At 32.6% G+C, this 12,012-nt stretch overlaps 1 protein-coding gene across 2 annotated transcripts in view; it reads right to left on the bottom strand.

Annotated features, from left to right (window-relative positions):
- The window catches only part of KIFAP3 (kinesin associated protein 3), a 107,118-nt gene that overhangs the window by 82,845 nt on the left and 12,261 nt on the right, over positions 1-12,012 (bottom strand). For both annotated transcript variants that reach the window (XM_039881591.1, XM_039881592.1), the window contains 6 exons: positions 11,328-11,383; positions 10,629-10,770; positions 6,731-6,830; positions 5,472-5,596; positions 3,360-3,458; positions 1,657-1,835 (listed from right to left, as the gene is read on the bottom strand). In XM_039881591.1, coding sequence (XP_039737525.1) covers positions 1,657-1,835; positions 3,360-3,458; positions 5,472-5,596; positions 6,731-6,830; positions 10,629-10,770; positions 11,328-11,383 — 701 coding nt within the window. The remainder of the gene's footprint in view (positions 1-1,656; positions 1,836-3,359; positions 3,459-5,471; positions 5,597-6,730; positions 6,831-10,628; positions 10,771-11,327; positions 11,384-12,012) is intronic.

The following is a 12,012-nucleotide window of genomic DNA, read 5'->3' as shown; positions in this document are numbered from 1 at the left end:
AAACAGGAAGAAATCTTTGTGACCTAAGTTAGGCAATGGCTTATTAGATACAACACCAGAATACATTCCATTAAAAAAATTATTTGATATAGCAGACTTCTTGACAATTAAAACCTTCTACTCTTCATAGGAGAATGAAAAGACAAGCCACATAAAAGGAGAAAATATTTGGAAAACATAACTAGTAAAAGACATTCAAAATAAAAAAAAAAACTCTCAAAATTTAATAAGAAAATAAGCAACCCAAGGCATACATATCCTTAAAATCATATTCTAATGATATGACTTATTCCCTTTTTATTATGTTGTATTAATATGGAAACTCAATTTAAATCATTAATTAAAGATTTTTTTAAACTAAATTTCCTTTAAAATAAACAACTCTAAAAAGCAAGGTCAGTATTAGTTCACATCAACAGTAACATGAACACATTATTTAAATAAATAATACAACCTCACAAATAGATCAGCCATCCCTCCCCACCACTCCTTTTAAATAAAATCGCCACAGGCTTCATCTGTTACTAATTATATTAAGTAATATTTCGCTTTTGAAAAAGCTACAGTATAAAGTGGTGTTACAGAAAACTTAATAATAAAATGACCTGGAGAGTTTTTTTTTTTAATTAATTTGTATTTCCAGCGCAGATAATGGAACGTAAAAACGCGTGAAGTCCAATCAGATAAAGACTAGACACAGCCTTCTAATCATTTCTTTCCAGTTGATAAAAGACCAATCCCAAAAGATAAATTCAGTAATTGTCTTGACATGCAACGCTCTCTCAATTCTCTATCTATAAAATAGAATTTATAGTTAATGCTTTTATTAAATGTTCTATATAAAGTGACAGTGTATCAAAAATCTATCAGTAAATTTATTTCAGCCTTTAAGTCATTCTTTCTGCCCTGGAAGTGGAGAGAAAGAGTAGGAATACCTGAATATATTTCTTTGAGCAAATTACTTAACCTTTCCGATCCTCTGCTACTTCATCTGTAACATCAGAAGGTAATTCACGAAATCTAAACAGGTAATTTTTATTCTTTCTTTATGTATTTTTATATTATGTATATTTTTCAGAAAAGGAAATACACGATCAACTTGCATGTCTCAAAGACCACTGCATCAACACAATGTAAGATGGCAAACAGCCGACTGTAGCAATTCAAACGAGAAGTGAAGAGGGTACAAACAAAAAGGCATAAACGAATACACTGACAATGGGAAGAGGAAGAAGGGTCCTGAAGAGGCAGAAGCAACAGCCGTGGCTGCTAACGGGAATGGGGAGTGAGAGAGAAGAGACTGGGCTGAACTGTAATTCCACATACTGATAACACCAGAAAAGCAGGAGAAACCAATACGGGAAAATCATAAAGCCAGATGATTCTAAAGCACAATCTTGAGCTTGCATTATTTTCTACATATTACATTTCATATGAAAAGACATTTTCTATACAATATTAAGAAAAGGTTTTTATCCATAAAGCTTCAATTATCTGGAGTACTAATAAGGAATGTTATATTTCCTAATGAAGCCATTTAAAGGAGTTACTGCTATTATAAATTTTCCTTCGGCATCATCAGAGTGGGGGGATGGATAATGCGTTTACTTTTTATCACAATATTCTAACTTAAAAATAGCAAACATGTTAAGTTACCATGTCATTTTTGTTCTCCATAAAAATGCTGAGTTTCTTCAAGAAAGACACAACCAGAATCAGCAGCTCGAAATTGTCCCGGTCGAGCGCCTTCACCAGCATGTGGACTATGCTCTTGTTCCGCATCTTCAGCTCCGTCCGCGTGTCTTCCGCAAGGTTGAGCAGCAAGTAAAGAGCCACTAGAGGGGGGCGGCAGAGAGAGCCACGTGACCGGCGCGTTGACCCGGCAGTGCGATGACCCTCCCGTCGCCAAAGTAACACACGCAGTCCCCAGAAAAGAATACGTGATTTTGAAATTTTAACCGGTTATTAATTCATCCATTAGAAAACATTTATTGCTATTGAGTGATATGTTATATGAAATAAAACATGATTTATGTAAAATAATAACCGTATGATATCGAGGACACAATAACTCAAATAAGACAATGATCTCCACCCTCTTGAAGCTTAGAGCTTAATAATAATCAAATGGCAATTAAAGGTATATGTTAGCAAATAATAAATCAGGCAGATGGGGAAAAATAATTTTATACATGTAAAAAACAAGGTAAAACTTCAATAACTAGAGGCGGACATGTTAAAAAGAGCTATAATCCAAAATGTATCATACAGCTAGAGCTGAATTTGAGCATATTAAAACATTTAAAATTTTCAGACTGATTTTCTGAGAGTCACTACAGGAAATGGCCATATGAAATTCAGTAATATAACTGTGACATTAGACAAAGTTGAAGTCACTGTCCACTAGTTCTAGGTACAATTTCTTTTAGATACTTGTAATAAAAATGATTACATTCTCATAACTCAAATAATTGTTCTCTTTTGACAGTGAGGATTATGTAACAGATAATGTTTTCCATTTTGCCCTGAAAGAAAGCCTCAGTTAACACTTCGAAAGTTTCTGTCAGAATTATATAGGCTATTATGGTCAACATAATCTTTGTGCTCTCCTATGGCCTTGATGTTACTCATCATTTTAGTATTCCATTTCACGTATTCTTACAAACCATCTCTAAACCATTATAAATAGAATAAATATATGCATACATATATAAATATTACATTTAATTAATTTCACAAATATTGGAAAGGCAATTCACACTAATTAAGTACCCACTGTATGCCAGGCACTGTACTAGTTGATATAAAGCTGGAAAAATATCAATAGCTACAAAGAAGAAACTGAATGTACACTTAAAAGTCTCACATCATTTTCACTAATCTTAAAAATATTCTGCATCTTTTGAAAGCCTGAGAAACCAAACTAGTGAACATCTCTCAATAAACCCCGCAAAGATGAGACTATTTTTCATTACACAGGAGAAATATTTTGAAAAATTTTACACCAATTTCCTAAGAAAGCAATAAAATAATTCACTATATAAGTATTTAGGGTTTGAAACACAAGATTCTCATTATTGAAAAGTCATACTGGATTAAAAAAATCATCTCTGAATTAAAAAAAAATAACAAGTATATATACATTTAAAAGCTGAATGGGGCCTTTTGGTGTGAAAGAGTTGGGTGATATTTAAAACATTATTACCTACAGATAAAATAGAAGAATTGGTTGCATATTAAAATTAATAAAACTTTCAGTTATTCTAGTATTAGCTATACTGATCTGATTTAAAAAAATGGAATAAACTCAATGTAGAATAAGCACTTTGTTGCTTTTCTCATTGCTTAAGAATTCATACCTCGTAAGAGCTGTTCCTGTTTTACTACAAGTCCCTGGTATTTTTTAAAGGTTTTTTCATAATCTTTCCTCAAGGTTTGGTTTTCAGGGTCTTCATCAAGTAAACAAGTTAAGGATCATCCATACTCATTAAAGCAAAGAAAATCTACTGAAAAATACTATGAAGAACAGTACTATTAAAGTTTATGAACATTATCCAGTTATTTTCTCTAACCAGTAGTTTAACGAAAATCTTATTCTCTGCTCAATGATTGTGTTATAACAGGACTTCTTAACCAAGGGTTCAAGGATGGCCCTGGAGTCCTTGGGTGAACACATGTTTGGGCTTCACCAAATACTGGAGCTCCCAGAAATCATATGCAAATATTCTATGTATGTGTACAAGTTTCTAACTTTCAACAAATTATCAAGTGGGTCCATGTACCAAAAAGATTACTGCCTTAGAGAATGATTTAGTTAATAAGAATATTGGATTCTTCTTCAGAGAAATATGGATTAGATATAAAGCTTTTAGCACCCTCTTCAGACTGGATGCCAAAACAGAAATATCCCAAAGTTAGAGGTAAACAAAATTTTTAAATTACATCTTCTAGCCCAACTTAATAAAACAGTAATATATTAGAAGTGGTCAAAATTCTGATAGGTCATTTTTATATTTCTTCAATTACTGTAATCTACTGATCCTAAGACACATTTGCCAACACTATAATATCTCTAGGATTCAGATTTGTCTTATAATCCATGATAACACATAGTTTAATTGGAAGCATTTTTTTCTTTGTTAGTGGTTCATAAATAGTGGCGTATCTTACAACCAATGGCATCTGATATTTAGAGGAATACAGAATGTCTTAAAACATTGGTTCTTGTCCCCAAACAATCACAATGTAGTCCCATTAGTGTCCCTCTCCTCACCCCTCCAGTGTAAATGAATTTTGGGTGCCCTCAGGAGACGTGGGACTCTAGAAATAATCTAAACTCTCCAAGATTTTTGAGTTGTCCCTGTAGTTTAAGGCAATACCAATCGAGATGTCATAAGTTATACTTTACACAGAAAATTTCTAAACATGGAAAGACCCTAATTAAGAAAATCAAAGCTCGTGAGTATGTGAAGGTATATATCCTTACAGTGTCTTGGGGATTCCATGAAGGGGAGGTAAGAAACATGATACTCTGAACAATGGAAATAATATTTTTACCTTTTAAGAGAGATCAATAAATTTGGGGTTCTAAGAAAAGTTATCAATATGGCTTGCTGATCTGCAAAACATGTCATATAAGGACAGTTATGAATAAACCAGGGCCTTCAATCTAGAAGAGTAAGTTGTAGAGACAATATGATAAACATCTTCAAATATAAGAAATGCGATGTTCAAGAAAATATCCTTATTCTATATTACTTCTGTATGTAAGATTAGGACCTAGGGATGGAAGTTATTGGGGAGTGGAATTTACTACACTAAGCAAAGAACATTATAATAAACAGAATGCCAAACCACAGAATAAGCTAAGACAATATGCAGTGACATTGTTCAAGAAGAGACTAAATAACTCATTTGCAAGGGAAGTTGCAGAAAAGATTCCTGTACTGACAGGTTAAAATAGATCATTTTAAAGGTTTCTTTCACAGGTTCTCCCATTCTGCAGGCCCCTCAAATTTGAACGTTTAAGAAAAGTATTTTTGCCCTTAATTTAAAAAATAGAATTTAAAATTATGTTCATCATTAAGTTCACACCCATTCCAATCAAAATCACCTATTACACAGAAAGAAATACATGAGCCCGTGGTGAGCCAGCCTTCAGCTAAAGGATCTTAAGGGACATAAGTGTAGCTACTTAGAGACTCATGAATTCAATTATCTAGGACCACTATTATTTGCTTCCTCTATCTTATCAACTAATCAAAGTTATAAAGAGATGAAAAGTGTATGTCAAACTATATTCACTCCGAGAGTTTCAGACTCCATCTTAACCTTCAAAACACTCTTGCATTTTCCCAAGTAATGTGAATGGCAAAAACCAACAAAACAAAAACAAGCAAACAAAAACCGCATCCATCCAAAGCTCATAGCAACAGGCAACAGTGGGGTGAAATGCCACTCTAAAAGGATATCAGCTTTCTTCTTCTTAGAAAGTTCTTCTTGCCAAAGCTCATGTCTTTTTAATTCATGATCAATGATATTCATACAGAGAGCTCCAATTTTATAGTGAGTGATAAGTCCATGAAACTGAGAAAAGCTTTAAAGAAGAGATTTTAGTATGCACTTAAAGGAAGACATTTTGTGAGTTCAGGAAATTTGCTTTTGATAAACACTGGTACAAACAATATAGAAAATAAATTTACCATACATATTTCAATAAGTGAACACACCCACAGCTTACTAGGAAGACTTAAAATTATGAGATTAACTATATTTTAACATACTACCTTTCCCTGAAATGAAATTATTTTTAAGTTATAAATTAAATAAAACACATTATTTACAATTAACTATGACTTGAACTATTCAGATACTTTCAAAATAAAATTTTAGACTACCATCTAACAAAGCTAATAATATAACAAAACTGTTATTGAATAAAACTGATACCAGAGGATAAACTAGTAAAGTATTAGCAATTGGGTTTTGCATATGTTTCCTAGATAATTAATTCATCCAAGTATTTATTCAGTAAATATTTAATTTAATCTAATGCTGACACATTTTTAGAATAGAGGAAGGCAATTCTCTAGGACTTGGTTAGAAACTTTTCACAATGTCTCAATAAACATCTTTTAAAGAATATACATGTAAAATATATAGATGCGTCACAGGTATGTGTTTGCATGCACATAGCTGTGTGTGTGTGTGTGTGTGTGTGTGTGTGTGTGTGTGCGTGTGTGTGCGTGTGTGTGTGTGTGTGTGTAAAATAACATTTACTGGTACTTACTCTGGGTTAGGATTTATTATAAAAACTATCTGAAGGGGGTGCTACTATCACCATTCAGTTTACAGATGAGGAAAGCGAGGCACAGTGACATTAATTAATGTAACTAGGACTAAACAGCTAATAAATAGCAAGACTTAGATTCAAATGCAGACACTCTACTTCCAGAGCCCATATTCTATGCCTCTCGACCATTATACTCTCCTACTCTGGGTGTGTGTGCGCACGTGCACGTATGCACGAATGCGCTTGGGTGAGTGAGTATGGACTGACTGAAAGACAGAACAGAGGGGACAGAAAATGGGGATCAGTAAGAGTTCAGCGGCAAAGCACGGGCAGACACACAGAAGACTGAGTGCACCAGTCATCTACAGACTAAACCCATGCTGCAAACAGAGAAATACAGACAGGCTGGCACTTTCATATCTTAAGTTTTATACTTACCTGGAAAAACAAAAAAAGATGTAGATTATGTTTGTAGCTAACTCAACACTTTGCTTCCAGTCTTCTCTCAGGACTCTGGCTAACGCACCAAGGGCAGTCTCTACAGAAAACAGGGAAGTACAGAAATAATCACTCACCTGCCTCTGGAACAAAGGGTGATTGGTTTTAAATGTCTACTTATTAATAAATAACAAAGGATAGAACTGGGACAAAAAAGTAGGATGCTTCTTTCCAACACAGAAGCTATTTTTGAAACTGAAATCCAACTTCTACTTAAAAACTCCTAATGTTCAGCTTTAAGTGTATAACTGTAAACAGAAAAATATGATTTAGATAAAATAACATATATAGACTATGGATAACAATAAAATAATAAGACCATTTATTTCTTGAGTTGCATTTCCACCCGTAATCTTGCTACAGCAGTACCAATTTTTTTCTTTTTTAACATCTGATTTAGGGTGTTTGTGAATAAGTAAAAAAAAAAAAAAAAACCCAGAGCAACTCTAAAAAAATAATGAGCAGTTTAGTAGGCTAACTCTAGCTCCATTAAAGTAAATTAATAACCAAATAAAACTTATATGCAGAAAAATGTCTAATATTTTTAATATGTTAAATTGATGCCAACAGACATAAATAAAACAAAAAATCTTTCATAAAATTAGCTTCAGGGTAGATTTATAAACATCCCTGCTAGATTTTTATCTTGAAAAAGGTGAAATTAATAAATTGATTAACAGGAATATTAAGTAGACATATTAAATAGATATAAAGTAATGAGACTGGTTTTAAATTAGTGTTGCTACATGACTTACCAATTCTTAAAATAATAAATGTTAAAAAAAAATCTGTGTGTTTTTCTTAATCCAACTTTCTTTGATTGGCACTCAAGATCTATTATACTTCATTGACTGCATTATCAGTATTTATTATTGTAATGAAAGTGTTCTGTTTATTTGAGCTTTCTGGCAATTCGGATTGTGAAGCAAGAATTCACTATATCATTAATCCACTTAGTAAGACATTTTTTCATCAAACTAAAAAAATCCTATAATGGCATTTCATAATGTTATTCATATTCATAATGCAGAGCACCGGTGTAATATATGCTTGACTCCAAAATCATTCTGGAGTTAAGTAAATAGGTATGCAATGTATATTAAGAGCAAAGGCTGCCAAAAGTCCTATTTAACAAAGAATCTGGTTTAACTTTGTTTATTCCTGTATTACCAAAGGCATTTCACCACTATAAGCCAAAGGAAATAATATTTCTTAGAATATTCTTTGGAAAATGATGTACTATCATGTCATAAATTTAAGCATATGTTTAGTGACCTAGTTTCCAAATTTTATTTCATTTTTCTTCTTTAGTACCGAATAGAGAAATATCTCAATAAAAATACAGCTACAGGAATTGTATATGGGTTAACAATAAATAGCCAAAAGAAAATTAGTTTCAGAAGGTCAAAATACAAAATTAATTTATAAGTGGAATACAATCATAATTAAAATTCCATTATGATTTTTTAGAGAATATGTTAAAGTGATCTCAAAATAACATAGAAGAAAATCACTATTATCTATGAAAAACTGTAGCTTAGCAGCAACTACAGGAAACAGAACTGTTTGGCACTCCCCAAAATCCCTACTCCAGACAACTGTCACTATCCGACCTATCTTGATGCTTGCTGCAAAGCTCCATTCCCAGGGCATTTTTGAAAACTACTAGTGGCAACACTGCAGTCATGAGCAGCAGCCTTGCCAGCTAGAGTTAACGAGAGGCTGACTAAAAATTTTAAAAGGAAAAACTAGAATATGAGATACTCACAGGATCTTTGGAAAGCTCCAACATATTCCTAGGATTCTACAAGGTCATGCACAATGTGGAGGGATGTGCACATACCACAGAAGGACCAGAGAAGGACCTAATCCCTCACCTCTGACCAACCTCGCGGCAATGTACAAGCAGGAAGTGAGGGCTAAGGCTTGTAAACTACCTGCTTGAGCACGGAGGACATGCCACAACACACACACACAGAGCCCCTAAGCAAAGGCTGGGACACTTAAGTGCCAGCCATTTAAGGAAGCCTCTATCCAATCATTAGCTACCACTAAACTAACTGAGCCAGAGGCTTCAGTGGCTGCACAAAGAATACAGAATCAAGAAACTCACTAAACAAACAAACAGCAAAAATAACAAGTCCTGGAGGGGTTGGGAATCAGATTTTCAGAGTTTCCACGATATTATTTCAACAAGAACAAGAAAATATGAGATACGTAAAGATACAGGACAGTATGTCCTATCATCAAGAAATACAGTAGTCAACAGCAACTGTCCATGAGGAAGCTCGACACTGAACTCATGAGACAAAGATTTTACATCAACTCTTGTAAATATACTCAAAGAACTAAAGGAAAGCATATCGAAAGAAAGTATGAGAAGGTAAGAGAATGATGTCTCATCAAAGAATATCATAAAAAGATACAAATTATTAAAAAAATAAACCAAGTGGAGATTCCGCAATGGCAAAATACAATATCTGAAATGCAAAATTTATTAGACATCTTAACAGTAGATGTGAACTAGAAAAAGAATCAACAAATGGAAAAGCAGGTCATGTAAGATTATCTAGTGTGAGGAATGGAGGAAAAAGAGAATGAACAATAAATAAACAGAGCCACAAAGACCTGGGGCCACCGACAAGCATACGAACATGAGCATCATGGGAGTCCCAGCACGAGAGGCGAGAAAAACGCAAAATGAAGACTTAACACTACAATGTCCAAACACGCACTGAGTTTGATGAGAAACATTAATCTGCATACCCAAGAAGTTCTGCAAACTCCAAGCAAAATATACTCAAAGATATCCATACCTAAGCACATCATAGTCAAACTGGCAAAATATTACTGCATGGAGAAAAAATTACCAAGAAGTGTGATATAATTAATATAAAAATTCATAAGGCAATACTCTATATTTTAATACAGAAAAAAACATATACTCACATATATGTAAAAGTATGAAAAAAGAAGTGGATGAATGCACTGCAAACTCATAATGAATTATAGAATAAGTCAAAAGGGTCTTATCTATAATATTCTAATTCTTTTAAAAATGTATATTAATATGAGTTGTATAATTTACAAAATACTTAAAATGTACAAATTTCCTAATTGGAATACTGATAATATCCTAGGACTCCCAGACAGATCTCTGTGTATACTTTCCAAGCCACAAAGAATTGGTGTGCCCCCATAAAAAGGAGTCTCACAGCAGATGAAAAGGTATTCTTTCTCATGTGATGGAGTCAGATAACGATGACATCTTCCATATTTTATTTTTGGCAAACGTATAATCTCAGAAAACTATGCATTTAAAATAATTCTGTAGTGCTATCACTGAGAAAAAAGGTTTTAAAAGCATTGCATCACCTTTTTCTTATTACCTACCACTTGTAATGAGAGGAAAGCAAATTCAATCTAAATGAAATTATAAACATTAATATCTTTTCCTGGGCTACTGAAAGAAAATATTGGAACTCTAATTTAATAAAAGCATACAGATATGTACACAAATGTCAAAAGTTTGATAATGTATCCTAATTAAAAAAATAGAAAAAAGAAAAGATATAGTACCGTTAATGCTTGAGTTCCATTATTTAAATGATTTGTGAATTCTCCAGAGAATATTCAAATATTACGCTCTCATGTTAAAAATTTGAATAAGAAGAAAGGTAATAAAGAGCTGGAAAATAAGTGCATTCCTAAGTTTGGTATAAATAATTTTTTTTTGAGTGATACTGAGGTGTAATAATTTTAGCTTGTTCTAACATAAATTTAGAAATCATATTTTGCAATGATTTTTCTATTTTCAATATTTATAAATCTAAGTTACCATTTAATAGGAGTTCTTCCAAGTTATCAGGATTTCGAGCAAGCTGCAGGATCAAAGCAGAACCCCGAACCTTGTCAGGAATATCTTCATATAACAACTCAATGTACTCATCCATGTCATTAATGTTAGCCACTTCATCAATCTGAAACAGAGGAAGAGCTAGAAAATACTCCAAAAGAACAATAATGTTTAACAGAGCCACTGTCAAAGGAATGGTATTTTGTGACCAATATACTGCCCTTTATAATAATAGGCAAGTTTTCAAATGACTCATAGTTCCATCTTTGTGTAGAGGGGGAAGTTGGATCTGTGGGTGCTAGGACTCCAGTACAAAAATAGTTATGAACCATATGATAAAACGAGATGTACACAAACTCTAAAATTGGTCTATCAATACAAAGTATCTTAAATGTAATGAAAAATAGTTTATATCTGCTATAATAAGCAATATTTCAAAACATCTTGCAATAAGAATATTTAAAACAATTTACTTTTCTATCAAAATAAGTTATGTCTAAAAAAATACCCAATAATTTTTTGCTTTACCAATTAAATACTTATTTTTCTATCTTTTTTAGGTACTTCTAAGTTCAATCATTTAAAAAAAAATCCACATCTGTTCAATGTGATTGTATGAATTACTGACGGTAAAAAGCAAGACCTTAAAATCAGTTCTCTATTAGATCAGAATAGTCTTACCTCCATTCCTTCAAAAGGAGGTGGATCTTTAGGCTTGCTTGATTTTTCTTTTTTTTCTGTAAAAAGACAGTTGTTGTTGTTTTTTTTTTAATGAGAATGAGGTTTTTAGGGTTTCTGGGTAATTTTTATTTTTGGCAGTTGAGTTTAATTCTAGCTAAGCTGGGGATCTTAAAACTGAATAGTTTATGAAATAATCTTTTTTCTGATGCATTAAAAATGCTTATCTATAATCTATCTGTTCTACTGAGGATATCAAGGAGAATACAAATAAATAAAAATCTACAAATAATCCCCAAGTTATGTAGGCAGCAATTTTAACTTCCGCCTTGGTTAACTTTTGGGGTATGTAAATAGCCAGACTTGTCAACAAGAAGCAAAATAGTCTCAAGTTTTCTCTTTCTCCCCTCTTAATTCACATTTAAGGTGGGAATAGAAAAATCAATAAGGCAAATAAAAATACATGAGATGAATAATATAAAAACTAAAATGAAAATTAACAAGGGAAAATAAAAAGAAAGTACTTGGGTAAAGTTAAAAGCTAAAATTAAGAATAGTTGCGAACTGAATTTTTTAAACAAGTAAAATTAGGATCATAAATTAAAAGGCAAATATTTACTATCTGTGTTAATCCTCACTTGTTCCCAAACAAGTTAAAGTAGCATCTAAAGGTGCTGAACACAACTTT

This window comes from Pteropus medius, unplaced genomic scaffold (assembly GCF_902729225.1).
Source record: "Pteropus medius unplaced genomic scaffold, Ma_sr-lr_union100, whole genome shotgun sequence".
NCBI lineage: Eukaryota > Metazoa > Chordata > Mammalia > Chiroptera > Pteropodidae > Pteropus > Pteropus medius.
The sequence above is the reverse complement of the archived record's forward strand: the minus strand, read 5'-3'. Positions and strand labels throughout refer to the sequence as shown.